We start from the raw sequence: 24,686 nt of genomic DNA, 5'->3' as shown, positions 1-24,686 counted from the left end.
ATATAGGCTGAGAGCCTCATCACTTACTCACGTGGAGAAATGTTGATGTTTGTTGTGCATCGGTACTTGCCGTTAAACCTGATGCCACCTAAACAATTCAAACCTTTGTTTGAATTTTTCCAATTCTCAGAGAGATTCCCTCTAAAACCAATGGTTCTGGTTGTGAGAGTGTTATTCGACTAGCTACTACTGCCTGATCGGCCATGGCTGTACTATTTGTGTTTTTAACTGTGTACGTATTCACCGAATTTCTAAATCGCTGTATCGAAGCGCACTTGATTTTAACCCGAAAATCAAGAAAGGCGCCGAAGCGCTCCTGAAAACTCAGGAATCTTGGTTTTGACCACCAACCAAGAAAGGCCGTTGTATGTCATGCGTGTGTATTTGACTCGCTCGAAGCGCATCCGGCTTGATCTTAAGCTGAGATCAAGAAAGCCGCGGAGCGCACATGACTAATGTGTGTAATTGAACGTGTATTTGTTCGCCTAAGGGACGCGCCACCGGCTTGATTTTTAGCTGAAATCAAGAAAGCCGCTCGAAGCGCTCCTGTCAAAATCAGTCACATGACTTGATTTTTAAATCACAGACAGGTTTACTTTTAATTACTAGTACTAGCCTGCTCAGTTTTACTTATAAGCTTACAGCTTCTTGCTACTTTTTAAGAAGCTTACAACTTCTTGCAAGGCTATTTATTAAGCTTTTCTAGCTTAAATTTGACGCTTACTATATACCCTTATTACTACTTGCATGACTTGCGATACGTTGACATGTCGTGCATGCCTTCAAAATTCTGCACCTTTCACTCGTGCGAATTTTACTGGGATTATTTCTCCCACTTACAAGCGGTTAAAACAGCTGTGACTTCTTCTCCAGTCACTTCTGATCACCATATTGTGTTTACTATGAACACATATCAGGATGGATTACGCAGAACACAAAGATCTAATATTCTTATTAGATAACGCTGGTTTATTTACTACTGGAGGTCGCCATCTTGTGCTACTCAGATTATGGGCGCACATCACTATATGATTATGATGATATCAATACAGCGCACATATCATGACATCGGGAATTTACGCAAATTCACAGAAAAAGCAGTCATATCTAGAAAGGATAAAATTCAGATTAAAAAAATATTCAAGGTATGACTTGTTGTACTAGGTTAAGCCAAAGGTGTTGCGCTGTCGGCCGGGAGATTATGATCGGCGAAGGTTCGAGCCTTTGGCTTGCCTTAGCTTTTAGGTGAGAATTCTCTTCCTCTCCCAACATGTTCCCATAAGGTCGGAAATCCTACAATTGTGTTCACAGTTCAGTTACTTTACAGAATAAAATTGTAGAATGTCCTCTCGCCCCCATACACTGCTTAGCACGTGCAGATATAGGTAAGTGTACATGATTGTATGTGCGACGTCTCGTGGTTCGGAGGTCACGTAAAGCTGTTTGTCCCGTGTACAGGAAGAGTCAACCACTGTGCATGTTAAGTGTTAGAGCTATTCGAAAAGAGAAGGACCATTCCCGGTTTTGATATCTGCAATCGATCCTAGGTTCCAGGATTGTGCATAGATAACCTGTACACATAATAAGCCCGTGCAACAAAACTCAATATTGAGGTATGCACATAGGAAGAAGAAGAATGTATTGTATGGTTGCATTTTACTATGTTCAAAACGTGACATGTGTACACCAATTACAGCCCTCAAAATGGTATACTTTTTAGTTGACCTCAACTCGAAGGATTAAGTGATAGTTAAAAATGCGATCCCCACCCTCAGGCTTTGGTTAACATACCTTTGGACGAATTTGTAGAAGTCTCCGGGTCAGAAAATGCTCAGTACAAACATAGAAATTGCAGCATTGCTTCAGTCACATTAATGAATATTTCTTACATACTCCAATGGTTCCAACATGACCCCCACACATACATGTATGCGACAACCAGAGATGGTGTTTGTATGTGAAACAACAGATACAGATACAGAAAAGATAGAAAAAAAATGGGTACCACATTTTACACATAAAAGCCGATAGGACAGCGCATCTAATTTTAACACACAAGTCACAATATATTTCATGAATGAACTCGACTAATTCCATCACTCGTCTATACTGTGCATGTACTCGTATGCTTCATAGTGACAAGATGGTTGACGAATGAGGACAGCAGTCTAGAACTAGTACATTTCTGACCAATTGTATGCCTTTTTTTGCATTTTTCTCAAAAATTATAGCGCAGTTAGGACAAGTAAGATATGTATATTATTGGGGATAAGACTACAACTACTGCACTGGAAATTTTATTTCAGCACAGAACACAGTGGAGTTACAGTCAAAAATGAGAGAAAACCAGTATTTGATCAATAAATCAATAACTACTTGGTTTGTGTTGCTGAATTTTCAGTACAGTAGTTGTAGTCCTTGCCCCTATAATATACATATCTTACTTGTCAACAATGTGCTATAATTTTTGAGAAAAATGCAAAAATAGGCACACAATTGACCAGGGGTGTTACCGGTGTAGTACCCCCTTAACCCTTTTCAAGAGTTGTTTATAAGAGTTACTTTTAACTTTTATGCTGATTTCTGTTGTGCTCTAGGTGCACCATTCAATTCTCTATCACTAGAATGAACATATGGAAATGATGGACAAATGACTCTAGGTCACATTCTGAAGTCCTGAGGCTGAAATAGTTTTCAGTTCAAATGTTTGCACTTTGCACTAGCCTGGTTTTTCAACTGTTATACCGGTACAGTAAAAAAAATGTCAGATTCAGATTGTAAACCTTTCATTTCAGATCTCCAATATTATTGTTATTATTTTTATATTTTAATAGATACAGGAGTCCAGACCAATGATCCTATGGCAGTGCAAGAATTTGTCACCAAGCAAAATGAGTTGTTAGCTTTAGAGAGAGAAGCAGAAATAGAAGAGTCAAGGTGAGATTAGTGGACCACTAATAGTGGTGTACTTTGGCCACCCAAGACATGCAGAATGCAGGCCCGTAGCCAGAATATATTTGGAGGGGGGGTTAGCTGATTTTGAAAAAGTGGACCTTTTTTCAAAATTTGGACCTTTTTGGACTGGGGGTTGCCAGGATTACCTGATTCTTCCTTTTTTTTTGTGTGTCAGCAATTTCAGTCCTAATTATTTGCTTGAATGATGTCTGTCTTTGCTAGAATCACCACCAGCAGAGACCAACTCTGAATGTTGCACCCGATGTCTGGACAGAAGCATATTGTGATTGATTACAGATCTGCATAGTATGGCATATTCACTCTGATTGACAAGACATCCTCTGCTGGCAACTACATGTATAGTGAATGTGTTTATCTAACCCGTGGGCATTACTGCTTTTCTCACAGTGCTCCTGATTGGTTAATAACATGATATAATCATCTGAGTGACCAATCAAAATAGAGCTTTTAGATCTCTTAGCATAACTGGCCATTCTTACCACATCTCTGATTGGCTCAGTGCATGATATAGCCCTCTTTGTAACCAATCAAGATAGTACTTCAATAAATGCTGATAATTTTGGCAGGTAGTGCACATGCATTTGTTTTTGTCATTTAGATCCTCTTTTCCACAAACCCTGTCAAAATTACTTTCTTTAAATCCCTTCTGCAGTACTTTACTAGAAAATGTCTCCTCCAAAGAGCTTCAGCGTCGTGGTGTTTGTCTGCTGAAGCTGCATATTAGCAACCAATCAACTGGCTTGTATGGAAGAACATTGCTGACCTTTGAACTCCCCAAAGGACATGGCGATGGGAAACTGCCAACTCACACATTCAGTTCAGGTATGTACTTTAGCTTCATACATGTACATTTTGTGTAGGGGTGTGTGTGTGCATTTATGCCTAAGTATATGCATTTCCTTAGTTGTGTGTATGTTTTTGAGGGAGTTGGTGTAAGTGTTCCCACAAGTTTTCAGTGAGTGTATACATTTAATCTGTGATTTACTGATAATGGATAGGCTCCCCATGCTCTAAAGTACCACAAGTAAGATACTATACCAGTAGCACTGTAGTAAACAAAAGTCAGTAATGTGTTAGCAGGACTGTACTTTGAATTTGGCACTAGCCAGCTGGGCCACTAATCCGTATCAACGTTGGAACCCATAATACCAAAATTATCACATTTTTATATAAAATCGACATAAATGGAGCTGTATTGGAGCAGCAGTGGAGCTTCGTTTATTCAATTACATGAGGCTGTACGACTGTACGTGTCCATGTGGCAATATTAACTAACATTAGGTATATCACCTCAAAAATAAGCGCAGCAGAAAAACATTACTTAATGTTTCTACATGAATGAGCTTTATTAAAGCATCAAAAATCAAAAAACGGAATTGAAATCGGTCAATGCATTGTGATGTAGTGTCAATTTTAAGATGCTCGTAAATGGAATTAAAACCTGCCACAAATTGCTATAATGACAAAATTGGCACATTTCGAGATTTTGAAGGTTTATTTGGACGCTTGCTTGACCACAGGTTAAATGCCTATCTTTCCTAACTTCGTTAAAGAAAACAAAATTAAAAAATCTATCATTGAATAATTATAATAAATTAACCAAATATACTATTTTAGCAAATTCAGCCAATCTGCAGATAAATTAAACGTGAAAAAATGACTAAGTTCAGCTAATTAATATGCAAAATTGATGCCAATAGAAAACCGTACATGATATCAGGGTGCGGTTTTTTTGCATACATATGTATACAAAGTTATTTCAATTGATAACAAAAAAATACACAAAAAGTAATTAATTATGCAAATTAGCTAATTACAGGTAATTATGTATTCATGGTATTTTTATGTAAATTAGGCATGAGTAATTTTGGGTTTTTTCAATATTTAATGAAAGTCTATTCATTCACCATAAATATGTCAAGTATGAACATGTTATGATGTTGAATAAAGAAACTGCAGTTAATTACTTAAATATAATACAAAACATACAAAGTTTGACATTTTGACGATGTCAGGAATAGAATTTTCATTTTTTTCTGTAAACATGGTATGTGTCACCATTGCTCATGCAAATCCGAAAAGTAAAAATCATAATTCATTTGCAATGAGACTTTAAATGAACATTTTGTTGTCTGGATTAACATGGGATGACAAATGGTAAACGGAAAAGCCATTCCAACTGTACCGCGTATACAAAAATAGTATGGCCTTGGACACACACAATGGCTTAGAGCTATTGAGGTTTGGAAAATTACTCCCTAGAAATATCTTTGATATAATGTTTTGTTTCCACTAGTTTTCTTGAAGTGTTTCATTCGTTGTCGACGGAAATAATTTACATGCTAAGACAGATTAGTATTTCAGCTAAATGGTGGTAGGTCCCTTTATTTCAATAGGCCTATATTTACTGATTTATGAGCGATCTTCAAAAATCCATAAAAACAGGCAGTAGTTCTTAAACAAAACAATTTTTAATTTTGGGGGACCCGATGGTAGCCTCGGAAGGCTTCACACACCATATATTAAAAATTCAAACAATTTGGATAAATGAAGCATATGAAGAAATTCATTTATCGACATGGATGTTTTCTAAAATTGGCCAACTTTGAAGCGCGCGCTTTTCAATTCACTGTTATGCTTGCATGCACCGTGTAGCAGAATTATTGTGCAGCCACTGTGACATACCTACTAACATGTCAAATTTACTCTTTTATAGGCAAAAAAAGTTCCTGCACACATAGGTTTTAAATTTGCATTTCTTTTTGTTTTTCATGTTTTTGAGGCAAAAAAACTTAGCACTTAGGGTTTTTGCCAAAGGAAGTTAAGACAAACTTTTTTTTGCCTGATGATGGTTCCCATCACTTACATGGTATGCTAACAATTTTGTAAGGATTTTTAGATTTTTTGGGACTCACAAACTGATGTCTCAACTCACATCTGGGATTTCATGAACAAGACTTGAGTCCATTGAATCATTTTATCTTTTCTTCACATCTTTATACTTTTGACTTAAATTAATTTATTGTAGGTGATATAATTGAACTTGGTCTTGTACAAATCTTACATTTGATCACATACTTTATTCCCCATGTATTATTGTAGGTGATATCATTGGTGTTGGTCCTGTACATGGAGGTCCGTCATCTCATGTGGCTTCTGGCATAGTGTCCAGGGTTGGGACTTCATTTATAACAGTAGCCTTTGATGAGCAAACAGATGAACTCACAGTTGACAATGGACAGCTTTATCAACTCACAAAATTGGCTAATGATGTCACTTACAAAAGAATAAAAAGGTAAAAATAGATATGATTGTGTTGTGTAATAATTTGTAAATGATGGGAGATTTGACTTCAACATGGACTCTTCCATTTAAAATTCACACTACCTCTGTGGAAGATTTTGGAAATATCTTCCACAGGGAGAGTATGAATTTCAAATGGAATTAACACATTCAACTCTATTTGAATTTCATACACCCTCTGAGAAAGATTAAACCCAAATCTTCCACAGAGGGAGGCTGAGCTTCAAAAAGAGTTGGTTAATGTGCTAATTCTATTTGAAATTCATACTCCCCATGTGGAAGATATGTCCGATGTCTTCCACAGGGGTAGTGTGAATTTTAAACGGAATGGCCCAATGGTTGTGTGGTGTGATTTGACTTTAGGAATGGCTTATTTTATGAGTTTGATGATAGGAGAGGTAACCCATCATGTGTGATCTAACGCAAAGTTATTCAGGGATTCAATCATGTTTCACCGTTGTTCATCACCGATTAACAACGATGTGTCCGCGTCGTCTGCGTGGTTTACTCCGCGAGGGCCGCTTCAGCCCCCCGAGCGAAAGTAAACCACATAGACGCGCCGGACACGAGTTGTTAATCGGTGATGAACAACGGTGAAACATGATTGAATCCCTTTCAACAACGAAAAGAAGCTAAAAGATCGTATAATTCACAATTATTTTACGAGGAATGTCAGTTAATCATTGCCACTCAGCCTTACAAAAACTTCGATGATTTCTCTGTTGATATCAGCAATAAAACTATAGAATAAAACGGCAATGTTAAGCCGCTACCTGAAAAATACTTAATTCAACATGTAAGCTTGCATACGCACAAAGGTTCCGGGCATGACGAATTTTACGCGCTCTTGCGTAATGCGTAGTCTCGCTCGCGTTCACGTATACGCTACAGTAAAAGTGTGGATTCATCACGGATTAACAACGGTTGGCTCCTGTACAAAGGTATAGGAAGAGTTGTTGAATGCTTGATCACAGACTAATTTGTCTGAATTTAATGGTAAGACAACAGTTTGTGATCATGAAGAGAGTGATTAGCAAGACACCTAAAGCCAAAATATATATCAAAATTCATGAAATAGATGCATTTGAAAGATTGTAGATCAAAATTGAAAATCTATTCGATTGTATTAAAATTGTCTTCATTGTAGAACACCTGTCTTGTGGCGTAATGTGTCTGATGTGAGACTCAAATAGGAAAGTTTATTTGCCCAACATACTGCAGTGTTATGGAGTATCCTATATAACATGCTACCAGCTAGTCAAAACTAGTTCCAACTGTTCCTAACAGCAAAATATAATAGTCTCAACTGTCGGGCTGATGTGTACAGCAGTTGTATTTTCATTCCTGTAGCTGAAAATGTGCATTCTGCTGTTGGTGACTCAGTCAACATGTATTCATTGATGTCTTTGATACTATTGCTAGAGCATTTAGGAGTTAGAGTCATATTGTACCACATGTGAGATCCAGTCAATCACTATTGATTGTACATTGTACTACTTGGTATATTTGATATGTATTTTCAGAGCATTAGAGGAGTTAAGTCATACCATGAGATTCAGTCAATTACCTGCAAATATTGATGGCCATTGTACTATTTTCTATTTTTATTTCCAGAGCATTAGAGGAGTTAGAGTCATACCATGCAGGTCCAGCCAGTCATCTTATTGATGTCCTATTTGGTGATGCAGAAGTCAGTCCACCAACTATCGCTCAGCCACTGGATGATCCACTAGGTAACATAGTTTGTGTGTTTGTTATTGTTATTGTTTATTTATGTAAATGTTTATTTGTTTGAGTGTGTTGGTTTTTTCCTACTTTTGTATTTGTTTGGGATAATTTACATTTTGTTGATATCTTCAATGTCTGTATTATGTCTGTTTAAATAATGGATTCTTTAAGAGAATTGAAGGCATAGTTATTCTTGATTATGCCCAAAGGAAAACTTGAGGATGTAAAATCAATCATGCCTACACTTTCTATGTAGGACACAGGGGTATTATTTCTCTATAAATTGACTCCCCATGTCATTATTTTCACCTGTGCAGCACCAATCCATTTCTACAATGAGAGACTAGATGATTCCCAGAAAGAAGCTGTTCAATTTGCCTTAGCTCAGAGAGATGTAGCCATCATTCACGGGCCTCCAGGCACTGGCAAAACTACTACGGTGGTGGAAATTATCCTACAGGCTGTCCGTAATAAGCTCAAGGTATGTGAAGAGTATTAACATGCTTATCAGTTTGAGGCTACATGACCAGATCAGAAGTGTTGATACTATGATTTATTCCGTTTTGTGTTGATGAGCCATACAAATAAACTATGAATGGCAATGTATTCTGTCATGGCCCAAGTTCCAAACAGTAATCTATGCAGAGAGAGGAATTGAATTAATTTTGGATATTGCTGAACATATTTAGAGACCAGTTACACACAGGTTTTTCCCACAGGGCTTTAGGTGAACAATTGTGACTTGGGCAATGAACCATTTGTAACTCGCATCAATTTGTACACTGAGAAAAGCAATGAACTTTGTCTTTTTTGTCTAAAACATGAAAATATATTTCTACTTTTATATTATTTACTATTATCTGGTAATACATATCATGGCTCATAATATGAAAGAAAGGTTCATTCATATTCTTTGTTTTGCTATTGCAGGTTCTTGCCTGTGCTCCCTCCAATGTTGCAGTAGACAATCTAGTGGAACGGTTAGTCGCAGGCAAGGCTAAGGTTGTGCGATTAGGACATCCAGCTAGACTCTTACACAGCATACAGAAGTACTCACTAGATGCCTTATTAGATTCAAGCGATGGGGCAAAGATTGTGCAGGATGTACGCAGAGATATGGATCAGACTAAGGTAAACTTTGCCAAAGTTAATTGAAAAATTTACAATAATGTATTAATTTCAGTTCAGAAAAAGCTAGCTACATTTCTCAAACATGTTCAACTGTTACCTTCCTAACTTATCATTTGGGCAAGCGCTATGGCTGGATACATGGCATTTATATATATAAGATATTGGTTGTTGGAATCAGTGCCATCATAGAGCTGGACAGCTCATGAATGGAACTGTACTGGACTTGCATTGCAGAGTTTGCCAGTTCAAATTTGTTTTGGCCAACATTGTCTCCACTGTTTTGTTTTACAGAGTTATACCTTAACCTTTTTGCCACTCGCCTGCAGGGCCAATAAATCTAAAAAGAAAACAAACCAAAAGTTTGATGACATACTATAAATGAAAGTCTGTTTGTTAGGAAGCTGACCACTCCCACCCTCCCCAAACATAATTGTGAAATATGGAAAATTCCAACCCAAAAGGTCACCTTTGACTGATGTGTTGACTAGTTTCTGCAAATGTTTATCTTACAAATGTACTTGTAAACAGACTTTTTTGACCCCCTCCCTCCTAACGAAAGTATGTTTGTTTATTGGACGTTATCAAACCTTTGCTTTGTTCCCTTGCTGTTTCTACAACAAAATATGTAGCCCAGATAATTTGATAATTCACAGTGACTCAAAAACTGTAGTTTCCAGATGTGTGGATACTTCATAAACTGTAACCACTTAGTCACAGCCATGCAGGCACAGCTGCAGTCTTGCCTACACTATTCAAATCATGAACACAAAATAGTACAACATATCATACCATTGCAATTGAGCTTACTTGTTTCTTCTTAAGTACGGTATAAGTGGATTTTTTGTGAGTATTTTGTTCTTGCAAATTTCACAAATCCAGCCAAAACCTTGAAATTAAAGATGCATGAAATGATAAATACTGCATTGGAAATAATTGGACAGGGTTTAGCAACTGCGAAAATAATTTTTTTTTGCTTCAAATTGTGAAAATATATTTACGTGAAAATATTGGCTTCCACAGAAGCTGTCAATGATCCAGTGTGAGGTATATAAATAACATAGATAGATATTTTTCTGTGTTTTCAAGATTCTTATAACTTGTTATTTGATCAATTCTTGTAGGCAAAGATTCAGAAAACCAGAGACAAGAATGAGAGGCATAAACTGCGCAATGAAGCCAAGTTCCTACGGAAGGAGTTGCGTGAAAGAGAAAATCATGTGATCAGAGATGTGTTGACACATGTAGATGTGGTGTTGGCAACTAACACAGGAGCTACTTCAAGTGGACCGCTGAAACAGTTGCCTAATGATCACTTTGATCTTGTGGTTATAGATGAATGTGCACAGGTAAGATGTGTTGTTTCTTTTGTTGTTTTTGTGTGGAAAATTTGACAGTAAGTCTAAGTGAACTCAAAAATAAATTAATGTCATTGAAGAGTGATATAGAACTTCAACTGTGTTAAAAGGTTAAACCCCTCCACACTACTGGTCATCTAACAGCATTTCTGATTGGTTGATAACTTGAAATGCTCATTTCAATTACCAATTATCACTGGGCTTTAAACTTTTTATGGTCGGTCAAACTTGCATTTCCAGATTATCTTATTAATACCCTCCTTGATTGGTTCAAAATTGGACACAATGTTCATTTTGGCCAATCGGCAGGTAGTTCTCATGGGGTTAAGGTTCATGCCTGTGTGTGTGTACACAGGTTGGAATGCCCATCTCTCTTTCAAAAACAACTTTGGGGCCAGACACTCTATGGGTAATGTTGCTGTGGGGGTACACCACCAGGGTCTTAGCTAGAAATTGAGACTTGTCGGTCATTTGAATCAAACTGCCCATCCTAATTTGAGCTTTCAAACATTTACCAGACTTCTACAGCACATTGGGGTTCAAAGAGTTAACATATGTGTCGATATGGCCTTGTTTTGAAAATCTGGTCTACTAAAAAAGTCAACAGCCTTTCTCAACACCTACATTTATAATGTAGCATCTATCAAAGGCATTAATTTGGCCCGTCCCAGAAGCAAACTCCCCGTCTAACATGACAGGCAGACGGGTGACTGGCTAGCTAAGATGCTGTGCACCACTCCTCATACACAACGAGTCTTTTTACCATCCCAGCATAAACTGGTACCCAATTACACCTGGGTGAAGTGCAGCAAATAGGATTAAATGCCTTGTTCAATGACACAACATGTTGACCCCCGATGTGACTCGAACCTGTGACCCTATGACTATGGTTCCTGAATAGTAGACTAGTAGTATAAATCCCAGAATTAAACAATAAGTTTGGGACTAAATCTGACTGAAACATATTCCAATATTGTTTAATAATGCAGGCATTAGAAGCCAGTTGCTGGATATCTCTGTTGAAAGGGCCTCGCTGTGTGCTAGCTGGTGATCACCAACAGCTTCCACCAACGATCATTTCAAAGAGGTAAGTAACTTATAAGTTCCCCCTAATGCTTTTTGAAATAAATCGAAAATTATTTAACAAAATGTAAAATTGTAAAAAGTTTTGAGTAACCTTATTTGTTTTACAAATCTGGGCCAATTTGTAGTGTCACACATCATTGCGTTTGGTCACAATGGTTCATTATGTAAAAAAGAGGAAGTTGCACCTGAGTCCATGTGTTTGTAATGGATATAAAACTTAAAGTCTTTGTGTTTAGTAGTGAATGTGTCATCCTGCACTGTTGACAAGTGCATTTCAACGTCGTCGCATGCTGTTTATTAAATTCCGGACCTGTTGCTGGTCCATGTTGTTTCATACATGTGGATTGCTCGGGTTAGCTCTTGCAGTGTTGAGTTTTCATTGATAAGGTGGTCATCCTCATTTTTAACACATCCCTTCCATCTCAGCCATTTATCATTAAAAAGAAACGAATTAAACACTTGCTTTGCTTTTGAAAAAGAATAAGAAGAATACCAAAGATTATGTTTTCTTTTACAAACACATGAATATCAATGACCTACTGTATTGTTTGAGAATTAAGTCCTATGTAACTTTTAACACTGTTTAAAACGGTCTCCTTTTTTACATAATGAACCATTGTGACTGAACGCAATGACGTGTGACTTTGAAATTTGGTCCACATGTGTAAAACAAATACGGCTACCCATATCTTTTTACAGGTTTACATTTCGTCAATTATTTTTCGATTTATTTTAAAAAGTATTTAGGGGGGAACTTATAAGTTGTGGACCCTATATGTAGTCAGAATCCTAAGTGTCAATACAAAAACATTGGTCTGAAACTAGGGGTTCCCCAACACAATACTACGAGGACTTTTTATAATTCAAAAGAACCACTATAATTAGTAAACCACTTAATTACAAACCTGTATTATTGAAAAACATGTGCAAATAAATTAGTTTTTAATCGGTTTGATGCTAAAGACACTCTTGATTTTTTAATAATTTTTGTGCAGCATGTTGGTAGAGTATTGCACTTTAAAATTAAAATTGAAGTCAGTACCCCAGCAAATTTTCCACCACTGGGAACCGACCCTGCGACATCATTCATTAGAAGTGTGAATTCTAATAACCACTGAGCCACGCTCTCCTTGAGTAGTTCTGCAGAGTGATAGAAGAAACAACATGTTCAGGGAGAAGTTCCAAGCAATAGCTGTTGAGTAAAGACACTGCTAAGAATTGGACTTGGGAATGCCAGGATTAATGGAGTGCAAAGTAATTAAAGCTACAATCCTGGAAAATAAACACTTGTGCTAAACATTTGGAATGCATGCCCTATCAAAATTGGAGAGGGGAGTGAAATATGCATGCATTATCATGTGAAGCACAGACTCCCCCTTTGTCTTGCCCTTCCCCCCACTCCCAATCCTTGATGTTGGAGGATCTCACAAACCTGCCAACATCATGGCTTTGTGCAACTTTGAATGGGGGGGCAGAGGTATACCAAAAGACAGCCAAAGTGTGCCAATGCACACTAATTGGTGTTTATCATGTTTCACATTTGAATTTCTCAATTTTACATTTGCTGATCTGTAATATTTTTTATCTTTACAGAGCTGCAAAAGATGGGCTTGCCTTGTCACTTATGGAACGCCTCATTGGTAACCATGGTGATAAGATTGTGAGGATGTTGACAACTCAGTATCGTATGCATAGTGATATCATGGATTGGCCATCAGAGCAACTCTATAGCAATAAGCTTACAGCTCATGAGTCAGTATCTGGACATCTTCTGAAGTAAGTAATAGCAAAGAGAAAGAAATTTATTAAAGTAGCAGTTGGTTAAGCTATGTAAGCTGCCATATTACCATGATTTCGCATATCTTGAAACACAATAGGGTGCATTGCGCATGATAGCTACCTCTGGCCATATTGGCCTTTCAGCCATCTCATCTATGATTCTTTTGATGGTATCTTGATGTATTGATATTGTAGTGTATATTTTATTATTTTTTATGTGAATAATTTGGGAATAACATAATTGAATGAATGAATGAATGAATGAAGGAAGGAAGGAACAAACAAGAATGTTAAATTTCTGATCCAATGCACCATGTTGTGTAGACTCTGTAGCATGCAAATATAACGGCATGGAAATAAAACTATAACCCACCAATTTTTACAGAGCTCTGTTAAAAGATTCTGATAGAGCAGGAGAATGTGATGATCCAAAGGTTTTGCTTCCAGTGAATTTGTCTCAGGCTGTCTGTCACTTATTTTCCAATGTCTTTCATTAACACTGTCATGTTTATATGCTGGTTAATACATGTAAGATGAATAGCAGCTGAAGTGTTCAATGGTATACAAATATTAACTGTTTATGAGTGTGATGGTCGAAATATAATCACGAGGTGATCAACATAACACCATGTTTTGCTGTGATATACTTCACATTTTGGGGTCTACCCCATAACTAAATCGGCGAGTCAAGAGTCAGCGCACGACTTGGCGCAGGCGCCTCTGCAGAGCACATGATGGTAAAGACTATCACACGGAGAGGGTGATAGTAAAAATGATAAATGGTAATCAACCAATGAACTGTCTAGAATTTATGTATGAGTGATATAATACATGATGTGAGCTGGACTGGCCTTCTGCAATATATCATGATTAAATTGAGGGGCTGAAGGTGCCTACCGCACGGAAAGGGTTTAGGCACAGCAAGATAATCTTGTCCATTATAGCCTTCAACGATAATATTGCAATATTACTGTATATACATCATGATGGCATTATTTTACTGTCAACAATATAGCGCCTTCATATTTCTCAGCCCATACTGTCATGTGCGCCACCCGGGAAATGAATTCATTTGTCAGGGTCGCCAATCCAAAAAAGCAACTCGGGGTTAGGGGTAAGGGTAACATATTTTCCTTCATAGTTTTGTAATTGAATACTAAAATTTAATAAAATGTATGTATTCTCCCTTGCTCCTTTCCATTCAGCAGACGAGCAGGTATTAACAAATATTCAGATATGTCTTTGTTTACATTGTGATTTATTACAGAGATTTATCCAATGTGACAGAGAGTGAGAACACTAGCATTCCTATGTTATTGATTGACACAGCTGGCTGTGATTTTCATGAATTAGATCTACAGGAGGAGCTGTCCAAAGGAAATGAAGGCAAGTGGCTCAGTATTGTCAAATATCACTTAGACATACTTTGTTCAACTACTAATAGGCAGAAATGCTTGGTGCTGTTACTGCGCGCAACAATAAAGTCTCAGTTTACACGCATATAAATTCATAAAAGCATGCGCCAGTCACAGTGCCTAAATATCTGTACCAAAGGGTGCTTGCCCCCCCCCCCCCCCTCCTCATTTTGCCTGCCAAAAAGTCTTTACCCTCTCTCTTTTGGCAGTTTGCCTTCATATAACTTACCATCTGGGGTACACATGGTTATTGCACCATCCTAAACAGGGTTTTGGAAATGCATCTAATGCAGGAACTTACTTTTTGCAACTTTGCTGTGTGCGTCTGGAGCTGCCGGGCTTTGTCAGGCAACTGACCCACAGGTCAGTTGCCTGATAGAGTCTAGTGGTTCCGGATGTGGCATGGCAGGGTTGCTAGGGGTGGTTTCCAGTATTAGATTTGTTTTGAAAGCTCTGATTGTGTATTTTGTATTGTAACTTTTGTAAATGTAAATGGGTGCAACAATTGCCATGCATTTCTTTGATTTTAGCTGCACTTCCCCCATCGGTGTTTTGTTGTTGCTGTGTTTATTTGTTATTTTATTGTGTTTTTATGATGGAAAATAAACAAATTTGAATATGAATTGTCCACAGTTGGCTTTATTTTTTCACATTGCTCTTTTTACAGGTGAAGCTGACCTTGTGACATTACATGTCAAGAGCTTGATTGAAAGTGGTGTTGATCAGAGTGACATAGCTGTTATAGCACCATACAACCTACAGGTTAGTTAGTAGAGTTGGGCGACTATCACTTTTTTCCTAGTAGACAGCAAATAGTCGCGACTACGACTATTGTCGCGACTTTCTGTGGTTAAAATTGGACTGAAAAATCGGGTGAAAGATTGGTGGCAATTTAGTATTTATAATGCATGATTACAGGACCCGTGATTGCCGGCATCGCATCACAGTTTGCTACACAAACCAGCACTGTTGCGATACAAATTGCTACACTGTATCGCACGTTTGCGATGCAAATATTTGACTGTAAAATGCTGTAATATAGGCCTAACTTTTCTGTTCAATTAAATTCACTTGCCACTTTCCAGCAACAGCACAAGAAGCTTCATATAATTTCTCAAACCTTCAATATTCCAATAGCGATCTTCGTTCGTTTCCATGTTTTGCTGTGTAGTGCATGAAAATATGTAAACATGCCGGTACGGCCGGGCAGTGCATATTTTCCATGGTATGCTCATGAACGTGTTGCATCGTGCATGTACGATTAACTTTCACCTCTGACCTACGTCACCTGACCTCATCTAGACTACTGCATTTGTCGCTACAGGGGTGGCATTGCAACATTACGACTGTTTGTCAGCTAATTTGTTTATTTTCCTGTTGCTTTCTAAATATTCTGTTACCACAATAAGCATAGCTTTTTGAAATTACGTGAAAAGTACTTCTAATCTAATAATATTTTCCTAAATTTTCCCTTTTGGAAAACACTTCTCGGAAGTTCTCGCTGTTTCTTTCCAAAGTTGAAATAATCTCATACCTTCAGTAGTTGGTACAAACACCCAACCTGGGTCTGTACATGCACGCCATGACCCTGCTACACCTGTTATCGCTGCATAAATTATAATCATAATGAGATGTTCGACAGTTCTAAGTAATTTGAGTTTTTTAACGGCTTTTATCTTGTGGGAAAGTAGTTCGACAACAAGTCAATAACACCAATTTAATGATGATTTATGGACATAATTATGATTACTTGTTGGTTAGTGTTACTATTGGTAAGACAATGACTAACATTTTTCTCATTTTTCGTAGTTTATATGTTAGTATTTGGTTGGTTTTGGTGCGAATAACTGGCACTTTTAAAGTAATTTTTAACACAAAAATATACTTGCATTAGTCGACTTTTGGTTTTCAATAGTCGTAGTCGCGACTATCAGTAATAGTCGCGACTAACGACTATTGGCGACTTAGTCGCCCAACTCTATTAGTTAGAATCACAGAGATGCACAGGTTTGGTTAAGTGCAAAGGAGGTGGTCAGGGCCGGATTTACCTTTTTGGGGGCCCTTGGCCAGGCAAAAATTTGGGAGGCCCCAAATATATTGTGAGGAAGGCATGTGCACTCAATGGCCAAGTTTTGGTCCAGGTATAAGATCGACAGTGGCGGTGGGAGCATTACAATTAAGAGGGAGACGAGCATAGATTTAACAAGAATTTGCAAAAAATTTCAATTTCAGGCTGTTTTAACCCCAAATGAAGGTGAATTTTGCTATATAACAGCCCAGTGCATGCGAATCGTGCAAAATGTTGCAATTTTGCTCTATACATGGTGTTTTGGGGGGCTAAAAAAAGATGCATGTAGTTGCTATAGCACCATACAACCTGCAGGATAGTTAGAATCACAACGAAGGTTGGGAAAAGAATGAAGGATTGCAAGGGATATACTAGTACTGTATGGGATTGGGTTTAGGGATAAGAGAGTTGATCAAAGTGACATAGCACCATATCATCTGCAGGTTAGTCAGAATCACAAGGAGTGAGAAAAGAATGAATGATTTCAAGGGGTGATCATTGGGATAATATAAGGGAGTTGATTATACAAACTGCAGAATTAGTAATTGCTGTGATGAGTGGAAATAACAATGAAGCATTGCACATGGTATATGGGATTAGATAAGGGATCCATCCATTGCTTTGTGTCATCAGTTGTAGATTGCAAGGTATGTATGAGATTGGGTTTAAAGAGAAGTGAGCTGACCAGTATGGCTAACTATAGCACCATAAAATGTGCAACTAGTGGAGTGGGAATAAGACTGAAGGATTTCAAGGGATAAAAGGGAGCTGTCCAGTGTTGTTAGCTTCTTTTTTAATTGGCGAAGCCATTTTCCGGTATATTCTTTCATTTCAATTGCCATTGGTTCAAGATTTGGACCAAACCATTTAATATTTTGTTATTATTTTTTCCAGGTTGATCTGTTAAGGTTACGGCTATCCAATCAATACCCCAAGCTAGAAATCAAATCTGTAGATGGTTTCCAAGGAAGGGAAAAGGAGGCTGTGGTTATTTCTCTTGTAAGATCTAATCAAAAAGGTAGGTGTATGTGTTAGTAGGGGGTGTGTCAGGTGTGCACTGGTGGCACCCGTTTTCTGTATACAACCAGGGACATGAATGAGTCCTATTTACCTGTAGGGCACACAGTCAAACAGGGATATTCCTGGTTCCATGTAGTGCTTTTAAAGCTATGCAACTGGTGTGTGTGTGTTTAAAAAACACTCAGAAAGGGCATAGGGGATAATATCCACAGTTAATAACAATAATAAGTAATACAAGACATTTATAAAGCGCTAGTGTGCAAAAAAAGTCTCTTAGCGCTATTATACAGAGGATAAAAAACCAGTTTAAAATCACATGATTGGAGTACCCAAAGTATATAAACTACATTACAAACTTAAAACTACTATTCCCCAAACAGTTACCCTGAAACTGTTTCATTTGTGTGTGGACTTTGTGAACTATTGCCACGTTTGTCGATAAAAACATATAGGGGTGTGTGTGTGTAATTGATTTTACTTTACATGATCCAAGTAATGGACTTAAACTAGGGTATATGTCTAAGTATTGTACACCCCATACATTCAGAATGCAAGCATTCCACATATATATGTTTGATAACACATCCAGGGACATTCGCTTCAGGTTAAGTGTCCTTGGAAAGGCAGTGATACAAAGGTGTGTGATTGTTGGGGGGAGGGGTTTAGGAACATGGGTACCTGAAGTCACACCCTTAGTGGGGTATGTGTGTAGGTACAGGTGTCAGACACATAATTATAATCTATGGACCAAATGAATGGCGATTCATTTACTGTCTTTGTGCTACAAATTACCCTTCCTGTAAAAAAGGTTTTAAGTGTTGCATGCTATTTACAGCAAATCTTGAATGCCTAGACGTACTTACTTTAATCTGCAACCGTTTTAATTATACAGGAGAAGTTGGATTTCTCTCTGAAGATAGGCGCATAAATGTTGCCATCACAAGAGCAAGGCGCCACCTAGCAGTTATTTGTGATTCAGAAACGGTTAGCCATCATGAGTTCCTCAAGAGTCTGATTGAATATCTTATGGCTAAAGGAGAAGTGAGGACTGCCTTTGAATACCAACAAGGTACAGTGGACATATCATACTTACTATACTGCTTTTATCTAGTGCAGCCAGTGTCTTGGTAATTCTTACTGAGAGGCACTTGTCTAGTGTAACATGAGATCTTTAAAAGACAGAAGCGACTCCCACTGTCTAAAATTTACCCAGGGACTTGGTAGCAATGTGAGAACTGGTCATCTGCTCCCCACGACAAGGATTGAATTTCAAGGTAGAGTTAGAAACTCTCAAAGATTGTTGCAATTGCCAGCTAAAACCAAGCACTTCAAAAATAGTCCATTTCTTATTTTGTATCCATTCTTAATAAATGTGTAATTCCCCTCTCTACCATTTGTATGCAGTTTAGGGTGGGTGTGGTCAGCTTTTCATTCAGTTATGTGCTTTGTGATTTTGATATGTGCAAATGTACAATATAATATTTTTGATTTTCACACCTGCATGCAGGCCAATATATATTTTTTATTGTATTTTTGATCTTTATTAATTTTTATGTCCCTAGATTTCCATGAAATTACTTTGAAATGTCTGTGTGTAAGGCAATAGAAACAAATTAGTTTGATCTTTCGATCAACCATCGATGCTTGATCGATCCTTATTATTTATGAAATCAATTAATTTACCATTATTAATTCTTTGCCTGTATTGATATTGAAAAGTATAAATTTAGAAATAATTCTGATTAATTTATAGTCGTTAGTACATTAACAACAAGCATCGAAGCAGCATTGACGGTCGATCCAAAGATCAAACAAATTTGTTTCTGGTGCCTAAATGCACTTTTTTTTTGACTTCCTTATTATCATTTTGATTAGGCCCCCCAGTGACTGACTTAAATGCCCAAGCAGTAGTTAGGTCAAATAAGACAGTTTTACTAGTTTTAATACTAGTTCAGATTTGACACTGCCAATTACCTATTAATAAGAATAACATTTAACTTATTTCTTCATCAGATATGAACTCAGCCTTACTAGATGTGTCCCGTCCTGACTATCTTGTGTTCAAAAAACAGCATACGACTTCAACAGAGAAAAGTAACAAAGGTGCAAGACCTAAGCAACCTAAGACCAGGAAGCAAGACCATGGTCACAAGACCACACAGCATCATGACAGAAAGAAACCAGATGACAAGAGGAAATTAGAAGGCAGTATCAGTGGCAAGAAGGTTACATCAGAGGATGTCCAGGAGTCTATAGAAGATATTCCTGGCTATGTGGAACTCAAGAAACAGATTGATGAGTTTGTTGCTGATAAGGAAAGGTCACGGATGGAGTTCTCCTCTGGACTCACTTCAAGAGAAAGATATATTGTACATGAGGTATGACAAGTCAAGATTGGTCTTTTTTAAAGAATCTTAAAATATCTTGCTTTTTAAGTTAACCCTAACCCCACCAAACCTCAAAAAACTTAAATCACAGCAATGCCGCCATGGCCCGAGACACCCTCTCTGCTGCTGACTGGAGCCCAGCCAGACCCTAGTGGGGAGTTCAAGATTGGTCTTTTTAAAGAATCTTAAAATATCTTGCTTTTAAGTTAACCCTAACCCCACCAAACCTCAAAAACTTAAATCACAGCAATGCCGCCATGGCCCGAGACACCCTCTCTGCTGCTGACTGGAGCCCAGCCAGACCCTAGTGGGAATTGAGAGTTATCGTGCGCCCACAAAGACCCAAAGCCGAGGCAATGACGCGACTCGCGAGAGCAAACAAGGGGGGTGGGTCTGGGCCAAATTTTTACAAGCCATATCTCCAAAACCGCTTGAAGTTGAGCATTACTATTTTTCCATGTGTTCATTATGCCCATAGAGGTATTCTAGAAATGGAATGACCCGGTTAATAAATGTGTATCACTTGTGGAGAGAGAAATTGGACTCTATAATGTACTCGCACTAAGAATAAGATGTTGATGTGTCCAATGCACAAACCCTGCAGGGGAAGTGCATCAGATACATCAACATTCAGCACAAGTGTATATTGTGTTCAGCTCTTGAGCAACAAGTGATATGCATTTATTAACCTATTTCATACACGACAAAGAATTTTGGCAGCAACGTCTGCTATTCTTTATAACTAACTAAAATACTAAAAATGCCTTAAAATTTGACCAATACCAATGCACCCACCTTCAAGAAAAATGGATCAACCATGCAAGACGCGAACACACGTGTAGTATGCAAAACTGCACATCAATTTTTGTTTTATCCTTTAGTATTTCATAATCACTAAGATAATTGTGTCATTTTTCTTTCCATGTTCCAGCTTGCTGAGCAGACCGTGTAGCCCATCAGAGCACAGGGAAGGTTCAGAAAGGCACATCACAGTAAGCAAGATGATCACCCATGCAAGTCACAAGCAGGCAAAAACTGGCAATAAGGTTGATGAAAATAACAAGGAACACAGCAAGGTGACTGTTAAGGAGTTGAAGCGCGCAATCAAAGAAATTGAAACGGAAAACAAAATGAGTGTTCTTGCCGAGTTGCCCACGATGGAAAATGAACCAAGCAATGAGCATAGTACTGAAATAGTTGATAACAAACAAGTTTCTGGTAATCACAACAATGCTAATGCTACAAGGACGTTATACAAAGATGACGGCACATTGCCGTGTAAATACTGTGGTGTAGGACTCCTCCCAGGTAATCATCTACTTCATGAAATACACTGTGAGAAAATATACGAAGAGAAACTTCAGAAAGCTAAAAGACAACAAGCCAAACGGAAGATCGATAAAAGCAAGCAAAAACAGGCATTAGAAAACACTAAAGAAGAGGACTTTGATAAACTGATCGCAATGGCTAAGAAAGCGGATAATGTATGCAATTATCGGAAATGCAAAGAAAAGATCACAGCTTTGGGGCAATTGTGTGAATTTTGCAATAAAAGGTATTGTTTTAGTCATCATATCCCAGAAGTACATGGATGTGGGGATATGGCCAGGGCTAAAGCAAGGCAGATCACCAGGCAGCAGAAAGTGGTCACCCCAGGGAGTGGCAAGAAGGAGAAGAAAGTCGATCCAGCTCATAAGGCTCATTTGAGAGAAAATTAGATGCAAAATTGAGCGAAATGGGACAAAAAAGAGGTAGAAAATCAGGAAAAAAGAAATGATTGATATGTAGGCAATATTTTGATTTGTTGTGTTCATTGGAGGGGTCAAATTGTTTATCCCTGGAATCAAACTGGGGTGTATTTCACAAACATTTACAATGCATTCATAAATGGTATTCGTGAGGCAGTGAACCACCAGCAGCTGACCTTTGAAGTATGTTTCATGCATTGATTGTTGTCAATGCACCAATGCAAATTCACATATGTGACACGATTAAGGGAAATGAGTCGGATGTCGCTAATATTGATTTTGAGATATTGGCAAAGAAGGTGTCAAAATTCTTTTGTTTTCTACTGTTTTCAGCGATTGATAAATGGACTTAACTAAGCAAAGAAAATTCATATCAACAAGGGTTTTTCAGTTTCTGAAAGCTCTAAATGTCCTCTTTAGAATCATATTTAAAACTCATTTTCGACCAGGGTCGACATGTGACTCATTCCCCTTGATCATGTCACATATTACTACTTGACGCACATACATCTATGTAGCTTGGTCAATTCAATTATGGGTGCCCAAAACTAGGCTACAAGTGATTGACTTTTATGTTACTTTTGATTTTGGTAATTTGTATATACCTTTATAACAAAATACCTTCATAACAACGATGGTTTTATGTTTATGAATGAGTATAATGACTAATATGATCCTGTTGATGTGCAAATGACAAAAATCATTGCACTTGCCCTTTATTTTTTCCCATCACAATGCACTCACTCTTCGGGGTCAAATTTAAAGGGCATATGCATTTATTTTTGTCATGTGCACTATACTCTGATCATCTCGTAAGAGACAGGACTCATAACATCGTGGATTGATATAGAATGGCGTACACACATCTGGGCGCTGGGTGCAGCACCTGCAAAATTTTATCATACCGACCACCACCTGTAGAAATCCTAAGGACTTTTCCAACTTGCATGTGTTTTTAGTACTCTCCACATGTACTTTTTGCATGAAATTTAGTCAGAATTAAACAAATTAAAGCACTGACACAAAATGATTTGTGCATCAAGATTCAATGGCTGCAACATTTATGGGTAGCTTCAGAACTCAACCACCAGCACCCTGGCAGATGTTGCGGTTGGGCCTGGTTTATATTGTTTGGACAAATTAAAACATGTGACACTGCTGGTTCTGCAGGTAGTCTGGTTTTGAACCCTTCGCTTGTATTCCTCCTTTGAATTGTACTATTTTGCATTGAAAATGTAGTTTCACTTTCATAAAAGCGCCTTAAAATGATTTACCTCACCAAGGCGGTAATTAAGTTTGGTATGCCAAAATTGTGGAAAATTATAATGCTAGATATTTTCTTTGTTTGTTATAATTGACCTGTTTAATATTTTTATATTAAATGCCAAAAGTGTGGAAAATGATAATGCTAATGATAATATTTTCTTTGTTTGTTATAATTGGCCTGTTTAATATTTTTATATTAAATTATTTTACATTGGAAAAAAATGTGTAGCTGTGTACTTCTTTCGATTCATAGACATTGGTTACCCTATGTTGCCATAGATAGGGGAGGATATTTTATATTGCTCCTGGCAAATTGAAACCCAATAGTGTTGTAGCCTGAAAAATAGTGTGACAACTCTTGAACACGGAATAAAACAAGACATTGTCCTTAACGCAGCATCATCCTAGTGGCACAATTCATATCCCATTGAATGCATTGTCACATGATTTTGCATTCCTCAATTTCGCCAATCGCACGGTCATCTCAAAATGAGTTTCTACCCGCAAAGTGTGTGCTGTGTGTGGGTATGCCTGTCAGGCGTGTTTTATTACCACATACGCTTTGCAAAAGCCTTCTTTTGGTGTGTTGCTTCGAAAGTGAGAGAAACAAAAATTCATGTGTTGCGCATGTATTTGCAGGGAGAACCTCATTTTGGTAGCAAAGGGTGAATAGAGTGAAAATGAAAATTCATGGCGAACAATACCCTTACCTGTAAACAGTCTTTGATCACCATACTCACGTTAGCTACTCCCCATTCAGAAAAATACAGCACTAATTTTGGGGATTAACAAAATATTAAACCAGTTCTCCAAAAATGAAATAGTTCACTATTTTACTATCAGACTTGGAACAAGTCTTAAGCATTCAAAATATTGAGTATATGCCAAAATTTTGGCTCTAATTCTCACTTTTTGTGTTACTATATTTAAATGATTGGTAATAAAAATGAAACATGTCTTCCAGAATTTAGAATGCATAACCTGAAATTAGTCATAGTAATTTAGCACAAGTCTTTGGGCTTGATTGTCACAGCAAAAGAAAAACACAGTAAAATGAATGTTTTTGGACCGTATTTACAAAAATTAGCAGAATATTAAAATTTTACTTTTATTGCCAGTTGCAACTAACTAAAGGCTTAGGATTTAACTATGTTTCATATGGCAAAACAATCTTTTTTATCCCCCAAAATAGTTCTGTATTTTTCTGGAATGTTAAGTAGGCCCAAGGGACTTCCAACCAGTGGCATAACCAAGGGAAGCATCTTTTTTGTAAGCCTTTTTTTTGGGCAAATCTTAATCAGCTTCAAATGCATTTTTGATCGAGGTATATTTTGAGTATGGAACACAATGTACCGCTTGACTCGCACAAGGTGTGTTGGTCAATATTTTGTATTGATGTATAATTGGGCAATGGGGGTCTGTGC

At 37.6% G+C, this 24,686-nt stretch overlaps 1 protein-coding gene across 1 annotated transcript in view; it reads left to right on the top strand.

Moving 5' to 3' along the window:
- LOC140144628 (DNA-binding protein SMUBP-2-like) overlaps positions 1–23,013 on the top strand; it is a 28,639-nt gene extending 5,626 nt beyond the window's left edge. The window contains 17 exon segments of the mRNA XM_072166442.1: positions 2,835–2,937; positions 3,629–3,798; positions 6,079–6,271; positions 7,894–8,012; positions 8,325–8,488; positions 8,938–9,138; positions 10,260–10,484; positions 11,483–11,580; positions 13,173–13,355; positions 14,626–14,744; positions 15,441–15,535; positions 17,736–17,859; positions 18,754–18,930; positions 19,875–20,239; positions 21,180–21,189; positions 21,221–21,952; positions 21,955–23,013. Of these exon segments, the coding sequence (XP_072022543.1) occupies positions 2,861–2,937; positions 3,629–3,798; positions 6,079–6,271; positions 7,894–8,012; positions 8,325–8,488; positions 8,938–9,138; positions 10,260–10,484; positions 11,483–11,580; positions 13,173–13,355; positions 14,626–14,744; positions 15,441–15,535; positions 17,736–17,859; positions 18,754–18,930; positions 19,875–20,239; positions 21,180–21,189; positions 21,221–21,952; positions 21,955–22,025 (3,123 nt within the window). The 5' untranslated portion in view covers positions 2,835–2,860 and the 3' untranslated portion in view covers positions 22,026–23,013.
- Positions 23,014–24,686: the final 1,673 nt, after the last annotated feature.

Source organism: Amphiura filiformis, unplaced genomic scaffold (assembly GCF_039555335.1).
Source record: "Amphiura filiformis unplaced genomic scaffold, Afil_fr2py scaffold_68, whole genome shotgun sequence".
In the NCBI taxonomy this organism is placed as follows: Eukaryota; Metazoa; Echinodermata; class Ophiuroidea; order Amphilepidida; family Amphiuridae; genus Amphiura; species Amphiura filiformis.
The sequence above is the reverse complement of the archived record's forward strand: the minus strand, read 5'-3'. Positions and strand labels throughout refer to the sequence as shown.